Source organism: Sciurus carolinensis, chromosome 18 (assembly GCF_902686445.1).
Source record: "Sciurus carolinensis chromosome 18, mSciCar1.2, whole genome shotgun sequence".
Taxonomy (NCBI): Eukaryota; Metazoa; Chordata; class Mammalia; order Rodentia; family Sciuridae; genus Sciurus; species Sciurus carolinensis.
Genome location: NC_062230.1, coordinates 35,777,163 through 35,796,071, shown reverse-complemented (window position 1 = coordinate 35,796,071; position 18,909 = coordinate 35,777,163). Strand labels below are relative to the sequence as shown.

Below are 18,909 nucleotides of genomic sequence, written 5' to 3'. Positions count from 1 at the left end.
GGTTTCCTGGCGCGCGCGAGCAGTGCCTGGGATGCGGGCGCTGCGGTCAGGAGGCCCGGGTGAGGGTCAGGGTTCTCCTCGGAGCCCACTCATGCTCTCTCTCCCTCTCTCTACCTTTTTGATTTTCCAGGGTAATCAGGAAGCAGCGGCTGCCCCTGACACGATGGCCCAGCCTTACGCTTCGGCCCAGTTTGCTCCGCCCCAGAACGGCATCCCCGCGGAATACACGGCCCCCCATCCCCACCCCGCGCCAGAGTACACGGGCCAGACCACCGTCCCTGAGCACACGTTAAACCTGTACCCTCCCGCCCAGTCGCACTCGGAGCAGAGCGCCGCGGACACCAGCGCGCAGACCGTGTCCGGCACCGCCACAGTAAGTGGGCTCCGCACTGGGGCGGTGGGTGCTGCCGTGCCAGCCTCCGCGGAGGTGCGCCCGGCCCAGCCAGGGTCTCAGGCCAGCAAAGCGGCGCCGAGCGACCTTGCCACACCAGCTCCCGAAGTTTGCCTCAGCCGCGCGCAGTCTTTCCTATTATTTGTTTTTAAATCAACACATTTTGCATTAAGCACATTGATTTGTAAAGGGAAGCATCCATCTCTTTTTTGTTCCTACAGCTTAGCCTTTTCCAGAATATCATCCCAAGGGAATAGGCTTTACATGGTTTTACAGAGAGATGATCTATCTCCTGTCTATTTCCTGGATTTTAAAATGGTGTGCCATTCGGTGATTTTTAGTGTATTTACGGAGTCGTCCACCCTTCTCCAAAATTGCTTTTGGAACGTTTCCATCACTCTGGGAACAAATCTGGTGCCCATCACCACTGCAGCCTTCGGAGACTTAGCAGAAGGCACCAGAGGGTCACCCATGTTGTCGGTGTGCCCAGGTTCAGGACTTCTATAGCTGGGCCCCAGGGTAGGTGGAGGTACAGGCTGTACAAGGGCAACAACAGAGGATCTTGGTCACCAGAGGATCTTGGCCACCAGAAGATCTGGTGGCCAGAGAACTGTCTATATCTTAATGTTGGTGGTTGCATGATTGATTTCCCAAAAAGAGTAGTCAGTATGGCCCATGGGCGCATTAAATGGATTTTAAACATAGAAGCAGATGAAGGAAGGAAACCCTTTATTACACCAAAGGAAATCTAGTGTTAACAGGCTAACCATCCAGCACAGTCGTCAACAGAAGTCATCATCCTAGAATCAAACAATGTGTGTTTGTGTGCCACCCGCAAGAACCGAGCGTTCCTCCACACCTGGTGAGGAAGCCTTGCCCTGCAGGCTCCCATGGAACCTGGCGCACCACCCCGCCAGTCTAGGGCACCAGCAGCACAGGGCTCTCCTCCCTCTCCCCTCTGCCTCTGGGAAACCAGCCTTTGGAGGAAGTTTGTGGGTTGGGCGCATAATGTGCTTCTTGCACTAGAAGGCCTCTATGGCTAGCTTTGCTGCTTAGCATCTTGTTCACTTTGGGCTAGTTTTAGAGCTATTCAAAGTAGTGCATGCTGTGCAATTTTCTGTTGCCCTTCCCCCTTTCTTGGTGTGATAAAATACATGTAATACACAACTTATCATTTTAATGTACACAAGTCAATGGTATTTAGGACATTCCCAGTAGAGCAGGGCCATCACCACCATCTAGTTCTAGAATATTTTCATCTCCCTGGAGGGAAACCCTCTACCCATTATACAGACACACTCAGTCCTCCCTCTCCCAGCCTGTGACAACCAACTCTGCTGCCTTTCTGTATATATTTGCCTTTTCTGAATAGTTCAAAGACATTGGCGTCCCCAGCGGATGGCCTTTTGTGTCTGGCTTCTTCCACTTGACGTAGTGTTGCCAAGGTTGGTGTGTGTTGATATTCCATGGTGTGGATGGACCTCATTTGGGTTACACATGGATGGACATTTGGGTTGCGTCTACCTTGGGCTCTTGGGAACTGTATAGCAAATATGTTTTTGTGTTTGGCTGCTATACCTGAGGGTTGGGTTCATTAAATGGGTTTGTTGGTTTAGCAGGTGTTTCTTGTGTGGACAACGGGGTGGCAGTGATGGATGATTGCTTGTGCATTAGTTATTTTGTGATAATAAATGGTAGTGGGGCCTGGGAAGGTTGTTTTTGAATTAAAAATACAGGCCAGTTATTTATTAAGCTAATTGCTGTGAAATACTGATCCATGAATTCCTTCATTCATTCATGAATATTAATTAAGCACTTAGGGCCAAGGCCTAATATTAGGTGTTATGGTTGAACCAACAGGCGTGCTCTTTTTCTCCTGTAACTTAGTATGAGGCAGAGAGTGAGCATAGGGCAATAGCTCTACCACCAGGTCGCTCTAGATCCACAAACCATGTCATGTGCCCTTACGGAAAAGATGGTACTGTGGGAAGGTTAAAAAGAACAGACCTACCTGCAGCCAAGCCCTGTGGGAACATTTCTTCAAGGAGATAATTATGGCAGGAAGACAAAACGCTCCAGGCAGAAGGAACACCAAGTCAGAGGTTCTGAGAACTTGGTCCAAAGTACTACCATGAGGCCAGTGTGTTCAGCGTGGGGTAAGGAAGGCATGGGATGCAGAGTGTCATGCAATGCCAGCGTGGATTGTGCATCCTCCAGGTTGGGGGTCCAATACCAGTTGGAATTCCATGTTGGGAACAATGGGAAGCCACTGGATAGAGTTTAAACCAGAGAGTTATAAAAGGAGACCTAAAGGAAGGAGCTAATAATGCCTAGCTTAATGGAAATCTTAATCCAGCTGGGCAGTTGGGATGCCCACCTTCCTTTCTTTGCCATTTAGAGCTCAACACCATAGAATTTAAAAAGCCCTGTTGGTTGCCCACAGTGACCCAGGCACTGCAGCAAGATGAAGCAATGCTTGGATAAGCTCCCTGCCCTTGAGAGTTGTGTCCCACTGGAGGACTTAGGATACGAGTTCTGTTAGTGTTTACCATGAGCCGGGTTCTAGAGCACGTGTGGGGGCATTATCATGGTAGCAGAGGGATCTGCCTCAGAATCCTGGTGAAGGAGCCTCTCCTAATCTTCCCATCATGAGCAACAGAAAACTGAGCAGGAAATGTACTGGTTCATATGGCAGAAGGTCCAGGAGGAAGACTGACTTTGGACTCAGCTTGCCTCTTGGCAAATAGCCGTCTGTCCCAGCAGGACCGTGTCTGACTTTGCTTTCTTGTGCTCCCTGGCTTCCTGGGCCTCTGCCTCTGCAATGTCAGTCTCTCGTCACCTTCAGCAGCACAGTGAGAAGCTCCTGGATTTGTCCCCTGTAACCCCTGAGGACTCCCTACCTTCTGGAGTGTCGCATCTGCCGAGTGGTGGTAGTGAGGCTGGGTGTATCAACTCTGGGGCCATCAAGTTGCATATCAGGTTCATGGCAGGAGGGATTTTGCACCAGAGCCCCTGATCAGGTGCCTGCAGAACAGTTCCACAGGGGTGCTCAATGCGCAGAGCTGGTCAGTACAAGGTGGGGCGTGGTCATGTGTATGGAAAGGTTTCGATGGCTAGGTTTGTCAAGGATAGGGAATGAAAAGGACAAGATAGAATATTGGAGAACTCATTGGTGATGGAGTTTGAGTGGCACATGAATGGGGAACTCAGACTGGGAACTGAACCAGGGGGTGTTGAGCCATGGCAGCCTGGAGGGCATGAACTTCCTTGAAACCAGAGATGCAGACATTGCTGAAGACAGAGAGCAAAGCTTTGTTAGGGCACTGGGGTGGGGGCATATCAGGGGTCCAGGAGTTGAGGAAAGAATGGGACACATTAGAGTGGGTGAGCCCTGTCTGTCCCCCTCCCTTGGAGTCCTGAGGCAAAAGAAGACAGTAGCTGAGAAAAATCGGAGAAAGCAGATTGCAGAATAGTTGCCTTTAGTTTTGCTAATTTACACTAAGGAGAAAGTCCCTAGAGGGAGACCCAAGGGGACAGGAAATGAGAAATAGGGACTAATGATGCACGGAACAAAGTGACAATATGTTTTCAAGAGAATCAGAAGAAATAGGACCAAGGGTGTTCGGATAGAGTTGATAGTCCAGGGAAGAAGCAGCACTTCCTACAGCTTTGTTAACGTATCACTGGTGTACTAAATCCTGTGTGTTTTGAAAGTGTACAATTTGATGAGTCTTCACACATGTACATATGTGTGGAACTATGAGTGCAATCAAGAAAATGAAAACAGCCATCACCTCCAAAGTTTTCTGTACCCTTCTCTCCCTCTCTTCCATCTCATTCCCAAGTAATCAACTGATCTGTTCTTTCCCTATAGCTTAGGTTGCAGTTTCTAGAATTTTGTGTCAATGAAATCAGATCTCATGTCTCTTTTCTTTTACTCAGCATGGTTAGTTTTAAGTTCCTCTGTATTGTTGTATGCCTCAGTACCTCACTCCTTTTCATTGCTGGGCACTACTCCACTGCTTGGATATGCCACAGTTTGTTTTTCTGTTTACCTGTGCATGTGTATATGGGTTGTTTTTCTTTTTTGGAGGGATTCACTAAAAATAAAGTGCCTGTGAATATTTGGAAGCCCTCCAATTTTGAATCAGAATAGAAGCAAAAGTAAACATTGAGCTGCAGAGAACTTTTGAAACCAAGAGATAACAAGGCATTCCTTAGCTTCATTTCCTTGCCCATGAAAGCCGGGTCATCTATGAACAAAGAGGAGAGAAGGCATTTGGAAACAAGGGAGTACTCTTGAATTTGGGTAAATATGCTAGAAATCTTCTGACAATTCCTAGAGGTGCCCTTCTATTAGAACAGTGGTGAGCACTTGAGTCTGGAGAATGGGTGTGCAGGGTGGGCTGGTTACTATCTGGGTGTCATCTAACAGTTAAGAAACTGGTTGCACACTGTTGAAGGGGTTGTAAAGAAAGAGCCATTACAGGCTGCAGCAGGCAGGCTTGGTGGCTGATTCTGCAGGCAGTGCTGGGACTTAACTGTTACCAGGGAAGTGCAGGACTCACGAGAGGCGCCATCTTGTTTTCTGCTAGAAATGATTACATATGAACATTTATCTCTGGTCAGATGCTTCTGCTCTCCATGGCCTCCCTGAGTTGTATGTTCCTCATCTGAACCTGTGTTTGACAGGTTCAAATCCTCTCGACCTCCCTGGGTTTACTTTCTATTCCAAGTTCTTCAATTCCTGTGCAAGGAATTTTGCTTACAAGTGGGGTGGATGATGACTCTCCAAATTCTGGAGACACAACCCTGGGCACTATATTAGCATAAAACATTGCTGAGAACCTGGGGGTGTGACTCAGGAGGAGATGCTTGCCAAGCATGCACGAGGCCCTGCGTCCCGTCCCAGCACTGCACAGAAAGAAAAGAAGAATCATTGTTGGGAGAAGAGCTAAGTCATGCCATGGGATAGTGCTGTTCCTGGAATAACCGTCCTTTGGCACACACACCCATGGTGTTAAATGTCACTCTTAGGATGTCATGGCATCCATCTTTTCTTGGAGAAATTGGGTGATTCTGGGAAAGAGAAAGCATGCAGCCATCTGGTGGGTTCCGGGAACATCTAACACAGGCACACTATTGAGCACAAAGAACAGCCTCTGTGAAGGGAAGCAGGAAGCTCCCCGAGCACCCAGCCAGAGCTGAATGAAGTGCAACCAGCAAAGACTTGGCTGGTCACCCTTCCTGGTCCCCGGGGGCCAAGACACGTCCCTGCAGGACATCTTTCTGCTGAATTTCTATTTAATGTAGGCCTCCAAACACATCCTGGATCACTGTGCTGACTGAGGCAATGCTGTAGCCCTCGAGATTCCGCTCCTGACAAGGTATTTTACTCTTGACATATTATAATTAGAGATTTGCAAGTGCAGAGTTCTCCATGTATCTCCAATAGCAACTTGACTTCTATTTTTAACACATCTGCAGCCTGTTTAAGTCTCCCACTCGCTCCAAACCCCTGTGGGAGAAAGAATGTGGGTCTGAGAGCTCAGGCCCTCAGTGCTGAGGGCTGCTGACAGGGAAAGGGCTGAACAAGGCCTGGCTGCTTCCAGCGGGGTGTCCCCGACTTCCACGTGTCCTTAGTGCCTTCAAGGACAGGATGTATTTGTTGGCGATGGGGTCCTGTCCTTACGCCTTCAGATCATTGGTTCTGATTGGAAGCCAGTCTGATAGCAGAGGCATGGGGAGAAATCACTTGCTCAAAAAGTTTGCTTTTTGCTAATTAGCTTTTTCTTAAAAAAAAAAAAAAAAAAAAAAAAAAAAAGTCTTACTAGTGCATTATGCATAATAGTGGGATTTGTTGTTACATATTCACACATGCCCACGACATATTTTGATCATTATGAAGACAATTCAAATCTGTGGTTTAAAAAAGTCAAACAAGAAAAAAGTATAAAAAATTAAAATTAAAATTCCCTGACACCCAGGACCCTGATCCTTGGGTCTCCCTTCCACAAATGCCAGTTACTAGTCCCTTTTGTTCCCTCCTGGAAGCATTCTGGACCAGTGCCAGCAGGTGTCTGCTTGTCTGTCTCTCTCTCTATCCCTGTGGCCTGTCTCCAGTTCAATCTTTAGACCTTCTAATTTCTCTCTGTTTCCCTTCTCAAAATAACAGCTGAAATCTACTGCGCACCGCTTTGGCGCCCTTTACCTCTGGGAACTCTTTCTGTATCACATCCAACTCATTCTATTTCACATTTGTGTGCATTTTTACAGACCAGAGTATCCCACTGATGGAATTTGGTTTGGGGGGAGATGTGTCTTGTCATGATTCCTAGTCACACTACACAGAAGAACTAGGCACAAATATTTCTGTCTGTCTCTTTGTTTCTCTGTGTGTGAGTGGTTAAAAGGTAAAACGTAGACACTGGTCAGTTACTCTACAGAGCTTACACCAATCTGAATTCCCATATGGTACCTGGGAAGGTCTGTTGGCCACACCTTTGCCCAACACGGTATACCTGTGAGCAGCCCGTGTCTGCTCTGATTGTGTGACTGTGGTTATCCCTCTCTTTGACAAAAGAAAATACCTTGAGAGTCATCTGGTGTCAGGGAGAAGAAGAGAGTAAGGTATGGATTGTCCTTCATAGAGATCAAAAAGGCCACAGACCAAACTGGGCGTGGTGGTGCACACCTGGAATCCCAGGGACCTGGGAGACTGAGGCAGGAGGATCCTGAGTTCAGAGTCAGGCTTAGCCACTTTGCAAGGTCCCAAGCAACTCAGTGAGACCCTGTGTCTAAATAAAGTTTTAAAAAGGGCTGGGGATGTGGCTCAGTGGTTGAGTGCCCTGAGTTTAATCCCTGGTACAAAAAAAAAAAAACCAGAGACCACAGACCAGGCTGGGCATTCTCTCAATCCTCGTTTCTCTGGTTCTCACACAAGGTCTTTTTAAATGATGTTCGCACCCTCATTTCACATTGTGGGGACAGAGGCCAAGGGTGTTGGGGGTTTAGGAGTGGCATGACTGAGCTTTTCACGCGGGTCAGCCGGATATCAAAGCCCAGACATCATCTGCACTGTGTCCAAGGACGTCTCTTGGTCAGCACGTAGAAGGCCACTTCCCAAGGCCAAGGCAAGAGAGCCAAAATTCTCCCCAGCCTGGCTTCTCCACCCTGCTCTCTAACTTAGATAAGCACCTCAGTTAGAAGCCTGGCTTCTGACTGGGTACGGTAGGACATATGCATAATCCCAGTGACTGAGGCAGGAGGATTGCAAGTTTGAGGCCAGCCGCAGCCACTCACAAAGACCCTGAGCAACTTAGCAAGACCCTGTCTCAAAATAAAATAAAAAGCGTTGAGGATGTGACTCAGTGGTAAAGCACTCCTGGGTTTAATCCATGGTACCAAACAATAATAACAATAACCTGGCTTCTGGATTTGTCTGGCTTTGTCTCTCTCTCCCCTCAATTTCAGGAAGAAGGATCTCAAGCTGGTCTTTGGATCTCTTTGTTTTTATTCTTCTTCTCCTCTTCTCCAAACCTCCTTCCTCTTTCCTTCTAAGCAGCCATCAGATGATAGGTTACAGCACACCAGAGAGCTTTTCCTTTCTGGAAGATTTTAGCTGGATGTATTTGCATTCAAAGTTTGGCAAAATCATCGAAGGATAGAATGTCTAAAAATAGGGTAAGTAGATCTATCAGAATGGGAAGCAGAGAATAATAACCTCAAAAAATAACGTTTTTTGCTGAGTGTCCATCTGTGCATTAAGGAGTTTAGATGCACCCCCTCAGGGACACGAAGTGTTACCAACCCTGTTACAGATGCAGAACCTGAGGCAGGCACCTTGGGAAGGTCATTGGAGTTAAGTTGAGGCTAAAGCACAGTCCTAGTCATGTCACACTCAGGACCCAAACTCCTGAGGGCCAGATGCCCCAGGTAGGCCCGTGCACACGCTGGGCTCCTCTGAGTCACGGCTGCTGCAGGCAGGAGCTCTCTGCATGGCAAGCAGAGCTCACCCCAGGGAGGGCCCCAGCAGACCCAGCCTCGCAGCCTTGAGTGTGATCTTGTTTGAGACCTGTGCCTTGAGCAAACTCCAATAACATGTTTCGGTGGCTTCAAAATTGTCTTCCGGATGACAGTGTAGCTGGGCTGTTTTGTCAACACCAGTTCTGTTTTCCTAAGATTCCCATTTAATCTCAGGCACTTCTCTCGGCTCCTGGTGAGGCTGAGCAGGTGCTTCTGCCAACCATCGGCGCTGTGGAGCCCGTGGCCCAAGGCTTTCGGGGTAAAGGAGGCCTGGTTAAGCCCCACCAGGGCTCTCTGACGGTTAGAAGGCCCCCGTTTGCCGAGTGTTCCAGAGGCACAGTTGAGCCCAGCTGGATTCGTCTGGGAGGAGAGGCAGAGGCTGAGCCTCAAGGACTTTGAGTCTCAGTCCTTTTGGAGGATTGGGGCAGCGGTTTTAGATGATGGCAGGATGGAAAGCTCTCATGAGAGGTTAGAAAAATGGCACCGCGTAACCCGCCTGATGTTGCCAGGAGAGGCGAGGGGAGTGGAGTGCTCATGCCAGTGTGACCCAGAGGGACACCATGGGCCCGTGACCTCAGCTCTCTGGACCTCTGCGCTTCTTAAATCATGCACGTGACTCTTAGAGAGCAAGCGTGAGTTCCTGGCGAGATCACCTCCCCAAAGGGCTCAGCACAGTGAGAGGCACACCGCGGACCCCGCTGGCTGGGCCGTTATAGGTGTGACACAGTGACGGGACCCACGGGGAGGAGCCAGAGTGGCCTCCTTGGTGGTGAGTTGGTGGTGAAGCCACAGTCAATGTTTTTTTTTTTTTTTTTTTTTTTTTTTAGGAAAATTAAGAATTGTAAATTTTTTGTGCATTAAAAGTCAAAGTAAGACTCAAATTCCCAGATGTACTTTAAAATAAATTCTTAGACTTAATGATTTTCAGTCACTTGTATCTACATGAGTACAGCCGATGGACACACACTCTCCTGTGTCCTGTCTCCACTGTGGGCAACCAGGGTAAGGCCATTAGAGGAGAAGATGGCCCAGGTTGGGGTGGAAGCCCAGGTCGCCTCCTTCTGGCAAGGGAGGGAAGCCCACCGTATTGTGGGGGTTTGTTTCTGTGTTTCCATGGGGTGTCTCTGAGCCGCGCAAAGCTGCACCTTGACTTCCATCTGTTGCTTTGTGCAATGTCACCACGCAGAGCTCCTCAGGGTGCCTAGGCAGTCTCTCAGCTGATGAGTCCAGCAGCCTCGGAGCAAGGATGAGCGCATGGTGGAATTTGCAGGCCTCAGAGGGGTGGCTGGGTCATCCGACGGTGCAGCAGGCTCCCTCAGGGCTGCGCAAAGTCTGGAAGAACCTCGGGGTCTTGGCAGAGCCTGCTGCCCTGCGAGGCGGTGCTGTCGCTTTGCTTGGGTTTGAAGGAACCTGGAAGCAGGCACAAGTCCATTCTGGAGGCAGAATCGGGGTCACGCGTTAATTTGCGGCCAGACGTTCCGTAGGTTCAGAGCGCACGTCTGTGAACTCGGTGCTCTTTTGAACTCAAGGCTGGAGAAAGAAGTTGTCTCTTTGACAAGGACAGAGGATTCGAGAATAGCCCACCTAGACCTGAGGGTGTCTGAACGGGAAGGAACCAGAGTTTGCCTGGTCCACTCTTCCCACTGTACGGATTCTCAAAGATCGCTCGAGTTAGGGATGGAAAACTCAAGCACTTTGAAGTCCAGGCAGGTAATCCACACATGTTTGAGTGGGTCTGGTTTATAACAGATACCTAGGTTCAAAAAATAATTAATTTTCCCCTTAATATTGACATGATGAAATTGCAGGCATGTTGCCATGGACCATTGGTGGGTACCTTGGAGGTGGTAAGAGGACAAGTGAAAGTCTAGCAGAAGTGGTAGCATCAGCTGGGCATGGTGGTGCACACCTACAATCCCAGTGACTCTGGAGGCTGAGGCCAGAGGATCACAGGTTCAAGGCCAGCCTCAGCAATTTAGTGAGGCCCTGCCTAAAAGTAAAAAAAATAAAATAAAAAGAACCATGGATGTGGCTCGGTGAATCGGTCCCATTTTGGGACCCATTATTATTATACATTTGACTTCTTTTTCTGAGACATCAACAGCAATTTGGATTTCTCTGTGCTCTGCTGTTCTCTGCCTTCTCTTGCACTCCTGTTAACTGCTCAGCTGCAGAAGACACCGAGTGTATAACCCCTGATTTAGTCTTCAGATGCTATTTTTTAATACAAGAGGTAAATTTAGGAACTTGAACCCTTCAAAGGAGACTGTATTTCAGGTTTACAAAAAAGAGTACTTGGCAGTGCAGAAATTCACAGAATGTGAGAGCCCACGGCGGCCATCTGCTGCACCTACTTCACTTGTAGAAGGCTTCTGAGGCCCAGTGAGGGAGAGTGACCTGCCTGAGTCAACCAGCGAGCGTCTCAGCAGAAACCAGAATGGGAGGGGGTCCTAAAAGAAGTGTCCCCTGCACTGTGGTGACCCTGTTTCCCCGCCTCTTGGCCTCCTGGATTCTGTTGTCCTTTTCAAAAGCCACTTGCCCAGGTTATCGCTGCATTGAATCGGACAAAGCTTGAGGAGACCACTTTGAGAGCGGGTAGATGGTGCAACTGGACACTCCATTTCTCCCTAGGATACTTTCCTCGTTCCTGGCCAGAGGCGCCAGCCACAGTGGGCCTCTTTCCTACAAGGGATGGTGGACTTCTGAAAAAGAGCCTCGTTTGGTCTCCTTCTCTCTGACTGGGGTGGGTGGCTATGCCACAGGGGATGTGTGGGCTCTGTGGTGTCATGAGCCCCTGCCAGCCCAGCGCAGGCACCCTTGGGTAAGGACACTGGCTAGGGCTCTGGATTTCCACCGGGGCATCCTCAAAGAATGTGGAGCCATCAAATGGTCAGACAAAGGCCTTCCACCCAGAGCCAGGGGCCTGCAGGGGCTCTGCATGGACCCAAGAGCTGGTTCTTGCCCTGTGGAAGGGGATCCAGACTCTCACAAGGCAGCGGAGTCCAGCAGTGTGGGCATCTCAGATGCTTCCTGGGCTGTCTGACTTCCGAGTTCTGGAGAGGAGGTCATTGCTACCCAGGGAATGAGTGGTATTCTTTTTTTTTTAATTTTTGATTTTTATTTGTTCTAATTAGTTATATATGAATGGTATTCTTATTCAGAGTGTCCCAGGCTAGAGGACTTGGCTTTTCTACAACCTCAGTGCCCTTGGGAAGAAAGCTTCATGGTCAAGCTCATTCTCCACCCATCCTAGGTTTTCAGACAATGCAGCTCAAACAAATCAGATCATCAGGACGGATGGAATTTGAAGGCTGAAGTGCCACAGGTTCGTTCGAGATGTGAAAAGGCAGCCCCTTCTCCCACCAAAAATTGTGCGATTGTATGTCACCCAACTCAAAGGGAGTGGACTACTCTGATCTTCTAAGAAGGGAAATTGTAAATGTGCATCCTCTTTAGCAGATGGAGAAAAACAATAGACACTTCTTGAGCTAAAGAGAAGAAAAAAGAGAAAGGAGGAAGCAACCCTCATTTATTGATGGTGTTTGGATAACAGTAATGAGCATCCAACACGACAGAACTTAAACGTTCTGTGCTCTGGTTGAGTCTTGATGGCATTCAGAGTTGGCAGGGACCATAACTAACCCTTCTTTACCTTGATGAGGAAACCTGAGCAAGGAAATCACCGGAGGTCAGGAAGAATAATCGAGAACAGCAGAGCTGGGTTCAAACACAGCCAGAGTCCACTCTGTCACCGCTGCAGGCTGGGGTCTCCCCAGGTCACACATCTCATTCACTTAACCCATCAAGGATAGGTGTGACCATGCTCAAAATTGCAGACTGGGAAACTGAGGCCCAGAGGCTCAGTCATGGCAAACCATAATTGACAGGCTTCAAATCCCTCTTTATGCGATTTATTTGACCTAAAGAACAATGTTTGCCCCATAATTCTGTGTAAGGCTCTGAACTGCCTCAGTTTACACAAACACACACACACACATGCCTCCTATCCCTATCCCAGACCCTCCCTCGGCGGCACCTAGTGACCCCGTGGAGCGAACGGGGCCTTCAAACCCTTGGCAGGCTGACTGGAGGAGCCTGGATTTCCCAAAGAAACTCGCTACAAGGAAATCGCTAATTATAACCCAAATTGTATTTGACTTCTGCATCTTTGCTTCACATTGTAACACTGTAATTTAAATGGATTGTTCCCTGGCCTTTTTTAGGGGGAAAAATTAACTACCTTTTTTTTTTTTTTTTTTTTTTTACTAAGAAAAGCCGTGGTGGCAGTTCTGTTCCGGTGACAGGAGGTGGGCCCGTTCCCCCCTTTTCTCTCTAATTGGCTTGCAAGTGGGCGTCGGGGAGCAATTATTCCAGGAGTTGCCTGGGGTTCCAGGCGGTGTCTCTGGGTGACATTCATCTGGGGGCTACACAAAAAGGCAAGAGATGACAGGAGGTGGGACAGGCCTGGGGATGAGCCCCACAGATCCTCCGGGCTGCCAGGAGGGGACAGTTGGGAGGCAGGGGCACTCTCTGTTTTGAGTCCTGAAGCTCTTGACCAGGAAGACCAGAGGGCCTTGGTGGAGGGTCACACAGGAGAGTTGGAGGCACCCAGGGCAACTTAGGCCTTGGTCACTTTCTCTCCTCCAGAACCACTGTCAGCAGGACCCAAAGCCCCTAGGTGGTCCTTCCTCTCCTCCCTTCTCCCCAGCCCTCTCCAGGTCTTCAGTGTCAGCAGAAGTAACCAGGCTAAGAGTTGACCAGTGATGGCCATGAGCCAATTCTGGCCTGCTATGTGCTTTTGTCAATAAAGTTTTATTGGAACACAGCCACACTCATTGGTTCCTCTATTGCCTGTGGCTGCTTTTGCATAATGATGATAGTGTTGAGTGATTCTGACCAAGCCCAAAACACTGTCTGACCCACAACAGAAAAAGTTGACTGACCCCTACTCTGTACCAAAGTTAACTTGGCTTTATTCAGAACTCAGGCTTATTTTGTTGGACTCTTAAAATTAAAATTGCCTCCATTCTGAAATGAGAGGTTTCAGAGTATAGGCTGACTTTGAGTGAAACATGGAAAAGTCTAGCACAGCACACAGTAACTGGCACTGAGGGTGGGCTGTGCCCCAGGACACCATCTCTCCCTCTGGTGCTTCACCATGCTGAGCTCCCCTTCTGTAAGACGGGTCGGGAGTTTGATACTGGCTCTGGGTCCTACAGCTCCCCAGTGTTCTTTTTAAATAGTTCCAATTTCTCACCTGACCATGAATCACACCTTTTCGTTCTTTCCCAGTTTGATCAAACTGGGCTTCCCCACAGAACTCTGAAGAGCAGAGACGTGGGGAGGCTGTACAGTTTCTCTACCCTGTGCCTCTAGGAGGTAGTGGGCTCAGAGGCCAAGTCCTGTGCTGACTGATGGCGAAGGCGCTGCTCTCTCTGACTTGCCACGGCAACTCTCAGCACCCAGGAGCCTGGACAACAGGACCAGCCTTTGGTTATACTAGGTGGTCAATGCCCTCTCTGGGGGGACATGCAGAGCATGGTAAACCCCAGGATGTCTCCTGTAGCTGGAACAATTGATCCACACAGAGCCTCGAAGGCTGTGCGGGGAGCCACGCCAGGTCAGTTTTGATAGTCTGGAAAGCATCTTCCATGATTTTCAGCAAACCTGCAGAGAATTTTTGTTCCATTGGCCTTTGGAGTCTCAGCAGAGGTAGAGCTGAGGTTTAGGGAAGACAAGGAATCACGTTTCCTGTTAAAAATGAGAATCCATAGGTAGGGGGACGCACACCCTGGCTGAGGGAAATCCCGTGAACAGGTGTCCTGTGACACTGATTCTAGAGTCCACCCCAGCACTCACCGCCGTGTGTGCACAAGGCTTCAGGAGGCCAGGGATTTTCCTTCTCCAGCTGCAAACTGAGTTCTGCAGACTTTCTGAGGATTCCGTGTCCTGGCGCTGGGGCTGAGCCCTGGGTAATGACACGGCAGACGGGAGGTAATTACAGATGGGTTTCTTCCTAAGTCAGACTAAGTGGACCTCCAATGATCACTCCAGTGTCATGGCAGCATAACTAACACCAAAGGGAAATTGTGCTTCTTTCTCTTTTATTAACCGTTTTATATTCCCTTGTGCATGGCTATGATGCTAGGAAATCTCCTTAAATGTGATATTACTCAATATAATGCAATAATAATGCACACACCATAATGTATTGGATTACTTTGCAAACAGCCCTGCTGAAATTGAATTCCCATCATTTTCCCCGGCCAGCTCAGGGCTGCTGGGCTTGCCGGCCCTTTCCGTGGCTGGAGCCCGGAGTCTGCCTTCACAATCACTTAGCTTCTCGTACATGGAGGCGGGTGGGCTACATCATTTTTATTCATGGTGGCGAGGTTGGCCAGCCAAGCTCCCAGACAGCTCACTGGATGTTGCCGCTCAGAAATACAAACAATTTTTGATGCTCAACTTAGGTTGAAAATGAACTGGGTTAGACAGAATCAGGAGGGAGGCTGGAGAGAGAAGGGGGCCTTCCGTGCTAGAATTAAATTCTGAAGTGTTTGTAATTGCCCTGTTGGAGAGTCGATCAAATCTTTGTTCTTTCTAAACAGTTCCCTGACACCATCTCGGGGCCAGAGTGGGTGCTCCTTTGTGTGTTATATGTGCCTTGAAAATTGATCCTTTCCATCGACATCTGCAAATTTTTATTGAACTCCTAATATATGTTGCACCTGCATCATTAATCTATTAAGTGCACATCCAACGTTTTTACAATAATTGAGAACTTGATTCTTGCTGTAAAACTGCAAATCCTTGCAGACACAGCGGTCTGATTCATCACTTTTGTTCCCAGTGTTAAGCTGCCTGGCACGGGGTGGGTGCTCTGCACTGAGGCATCTTTGTTCATTTTTGAGTGCCCCTGCAGTTCCTGCTCTTTGGGAGGCACGGAGATCTAGGTGGAAGGAAGCATGCGTAGGTTCTCCCTCAAGGAACTTCCGGTCTAGTGTGAAATGTGGGATGGAAAACGGACCCGCATCACTCGCATACTGAAGTAATGACCTTTCTGGAAAGATAAGTGAAGCAAAGGGGAGGGGAGGTGCAACGAGTGGCAGGGGGACTTGAGTCGGGGTGGAGAGTCAGTGGATCTTCCTTGAAGGAGTGACTTTTTAAAAATTAGAATACATGAACGGTGGCCACACGTGGGAGAGTGGACTGTTGCAGGCAGGAGGACCAGCAGGTGTGGAAGCAAGACACAGTGATGAGCTGGAACAGGCCTCCGCTGGCCCGGGGTGGCCCGCTGCTCGTCCCCGCCATGACAGGGATGCCCACTAGCTTGAAAAGGCCGTGGGCACAGCATTTACACCATGGACTAGGCACTGCTGGCCGCCGGTGCTTTTATGGTTTTGTTCTCTGGAGAGCGGGTTGCTAACCAGCAACCACAGCAACGCTGACAGAAAGGAGCTTGACACCTTCAATGGAAGGGTGTCGGTGTGGCTAGGCCAGGGGCAGGAAGGAGGTGGCCCACGGTGAGCAGGGGCAACAGCTTCGCGGGCCCTGCCGAGGGCTCTCACCTCATCCAGCCAAGGGGCGGCCACTGGAGGACTTTGAGCAAGAGAACGCCCTCGTTAGATTCGCCCTCAGGACCGTTCCGACTGCGATGTGGAAAACAGGAGCAGAGAGGTAGTGGGGGTGGAGAGATCAGTCGGGAGGGTGTGGCAGGGCTCAGGCAGGAGATGGTGACAGGCAGCAACGTGGTCTGGGAAGCAGGTTGGAGTGAGTATCGAGGAACCGAAGAGCCTGCCACAGCCGTGTGCTCCCCTTCCAGCCCTCGTGGCTGACGTGGGCTGCGCGGCTCCCTGGCTTTGAATCCTGGGAGGGGTTGTCAGTGTAGACGTGCTGAGGCTCTCTGCAGAGGAGGAACGGAGGCCAGTGCCTTGGCAGGCTCACACCACTGGTAAGCCCATTTGGGTGGAGTCTGATGATGTAGTCTGCTCTGGTCACCAGCCTCAGCCCCTCTCCTGTCACCACCTAAGGGCTTCAGGAATGGAGAAGCCACTGCGCTTGGGATGAGGGGACTGACCTAAGGGTGCACCTGCACCTAGGAGATGCACTGTGCTGACGGTCCATGGGGGGCAGATCAGGAATCACTGGCTTCTGACGCGGCCTCGGCCAGGGCCTTTCCTCAGCCCACTCCAGGGTGGTGCACGGGATTGACCTGGGTGGCAGAGGCCAACCAGGGAAGGCCCCCCAGTGCAGATTTCCCATTGGATGCAGACTAAAGTCTTTGGAAACCATGCATTGGAAACGGTTCTGGATAAATTAATTTCTGCAATACATAATTCATGAGGGGAAATCCATGGTATTTTTTAAACAATGGAAATGAGAGAATCTGCCTTTTGGGCATTGATCCCAATTACATTTAGTTCAGAAAACATTTATCAACACCTACTGTGCGCCAGGTTCCTGCTGGGAAACAGAGATGAGTCACACATGGTCCATCCCAGGAAGAGGGGGAAATCAATAGAGGGACCCACTGAGCACTCAGCTCTGGCTTAGACCTCGAGGAGGGGAGGAAAGGGGCAGGGGAGCAGGGGGCCGCACAGCCTGGCCACACCAGAGGGTCCAAGAGCAAGGGTGTGAGAGCGAGGACTGTCCGCCTGCCGCGGCCCCAGAGGCGTGGGTTTCCTCCCCTTGTCCTTCTTCCTGCCCACCAGATCCTGGTTCCAAGCCTTTGAGCCATGGTACGGGCTCTCATCAGCCCTCTGGGCGCAGTCGCCACCGCTGCTGCACAGCTGTCCCCGTGCTCACCTCTGCTACCACAGCTCAGCTGCTCCGGCCCTGGTGCTCCCCGTTGCTTCCTGTGGGTTGTCATTGTTTTATTTGAGGCGAGATCTCTCCTTCACAATTATCTGTTGAGTGCTTACTCGACAGCAGCCACTGGGGATTCAGAAATAGGCAAAAACAGGCAATTTTTGCCACCAGAATACTCACGTTCTTATAGGAGAGAGGGGGGCTGAAACAAGCACCCGACATACCTGAACAGGCGGGAATTGTAACGTTGGCTTCAGCCACACACGGCTGACCAGCAGGCCACCTCTCCCAGCCTGGGACTCCAAGTAACCACGTGTTAGTCACTCACAATCCTGGGCTTCAGGAGCTCGGGTGAGTCTCAGGTCACCCTGAGTCACTGGGGTGCGTTGGCCGCTGGTTGTTGAACTGGGCAGGAGGTCCAGGTAGTCTCTGGATGCCTGGACCTTGGTGGTTCTCCTTACTCTCCCTGCTTGACTGGCCTGGGCTTCCTCCCAGCATGGCGGCCCCTGGCTCCTCGGATGACATTGGCACAACACCCACACAACTGCGTGGTGATGGACTCCAAGAGGGCTGTCTCAAGGAGTGAAAGCAGATACTGCCTGTCCCTGAAAGCCCAGCCTCCATGCTTGTCAGGCTTCTATCTCTGTCTGTTGGTCACAGTAAGTCACAAGGTCATCCTGGATTCAAGGAGAGAAAAGTCTCCACCTTTGACCTGAAGAGAACATGCAGCCATCTTCTGTCCAGAGTGGTCTTCTGAGACGAGCACACTTTAGGTGGAGAAGGAGAATAAGGGGAGGGACGGACGTTAGGTCAGGGAACCCTTGGTGGAGGAAGTGTGCTGCTATGCAGGAGAGAGCCAGATGGTGGGCTTGGCACTCCAGGAGGCCCACGACCCATTACAGCTTCCCCTTCCCAGGAGGCCCTTCTTGAGGGTCAGTGAGACGGCCCACGGAAAGCCTGCCGTGGGACATCCGAAGAGCCAGGGAGAGCCTCGCTTGCTGCTCTTCAGCTGCGAGGCGCCAGGCAGTACGTGAGCTGCTGGCCTCAGTGGGCTCCCTGCATTCCGTGACGTGACCTTCTCGATGAATTCCCAGTGGGACCACCCAAAGCCCCGCCATCACGTCCATGACCTGCAGTCCTCTGCCTAGCGGTGCTGCCAGGAAGGAAAAGGCGGGATTCGGGGATGATGCTGCCGAGAGAGTGAGCGGCACCGAGGACCCTCAGAGGGGCCCCCTGCCTGCTAGGACGGAGTCCACAACGGAGGGCCAGTGCCTTGGCTCTCCCCGAGGCAGCCAGGGCGGGTGGCGGAGGACTCAGCCTGCAGCAGGATGAGAAGAGACAAAGGGTCGCCCTTTCCCCACGCGGGGTCTCTCGCTGAAGAGAGGAGCACCCCTCAGAGCCCAGCACCCTAAGTACAGGAGCCAGGCCTTGCTCCCTGCACGACTTGGGCAAAGCAGATGCTTCTCGTTAAGACCCAGAGCACCGAAGGCGCCAGGCTCGTGGCTGCTGCCGCTTGTCTCCGTACCACTGCTGGTTTCTTCTTACGGTCAGCGCGTGAGGAGGCAGGTGCCCCCGTGGTGGTGGGTTCTCCAACCTCTGTCTCCTGCTCTGGTGGACCTACCTGGCCCACCTACAGCTGCCCTTCCTACTGCAGCGTGAGCCTGGTGTGTCCCTTCCTCCCTTGC

The 18,909-nt window shown here is 50.5% G+C and overlaps 1 protein-coding gene across 23 annotated transcripts in view; it reads left to right on the top strand.

The window, feature by feature from the left end:
* The window catches only part of Rbfox1 (RNA binding fox-1 homolog 1), a 1,331,252-nt gene that overhangs the window by 1,168,518 nt on the left and 143,825 nt on the right, over positions 1-18,909 (top strand). For all 23 annotated transcript variants that reach the window (XR_007106088.1, XR_007106087.1, XM_047533400.1 and 20 more), the window contains one exon: positions 131-373. Coding sequence is in view for 21 of the 23 variants with exons in the window: in XM_047533400.1 (XP_047389356.1) it covers positions 131-373 (243 nt within the window). In the remaining 2 variants the exon portion in view is untranslated. The remainder of the gene's footprint in view (positions 1-130; positions 374-18,909) is intronic.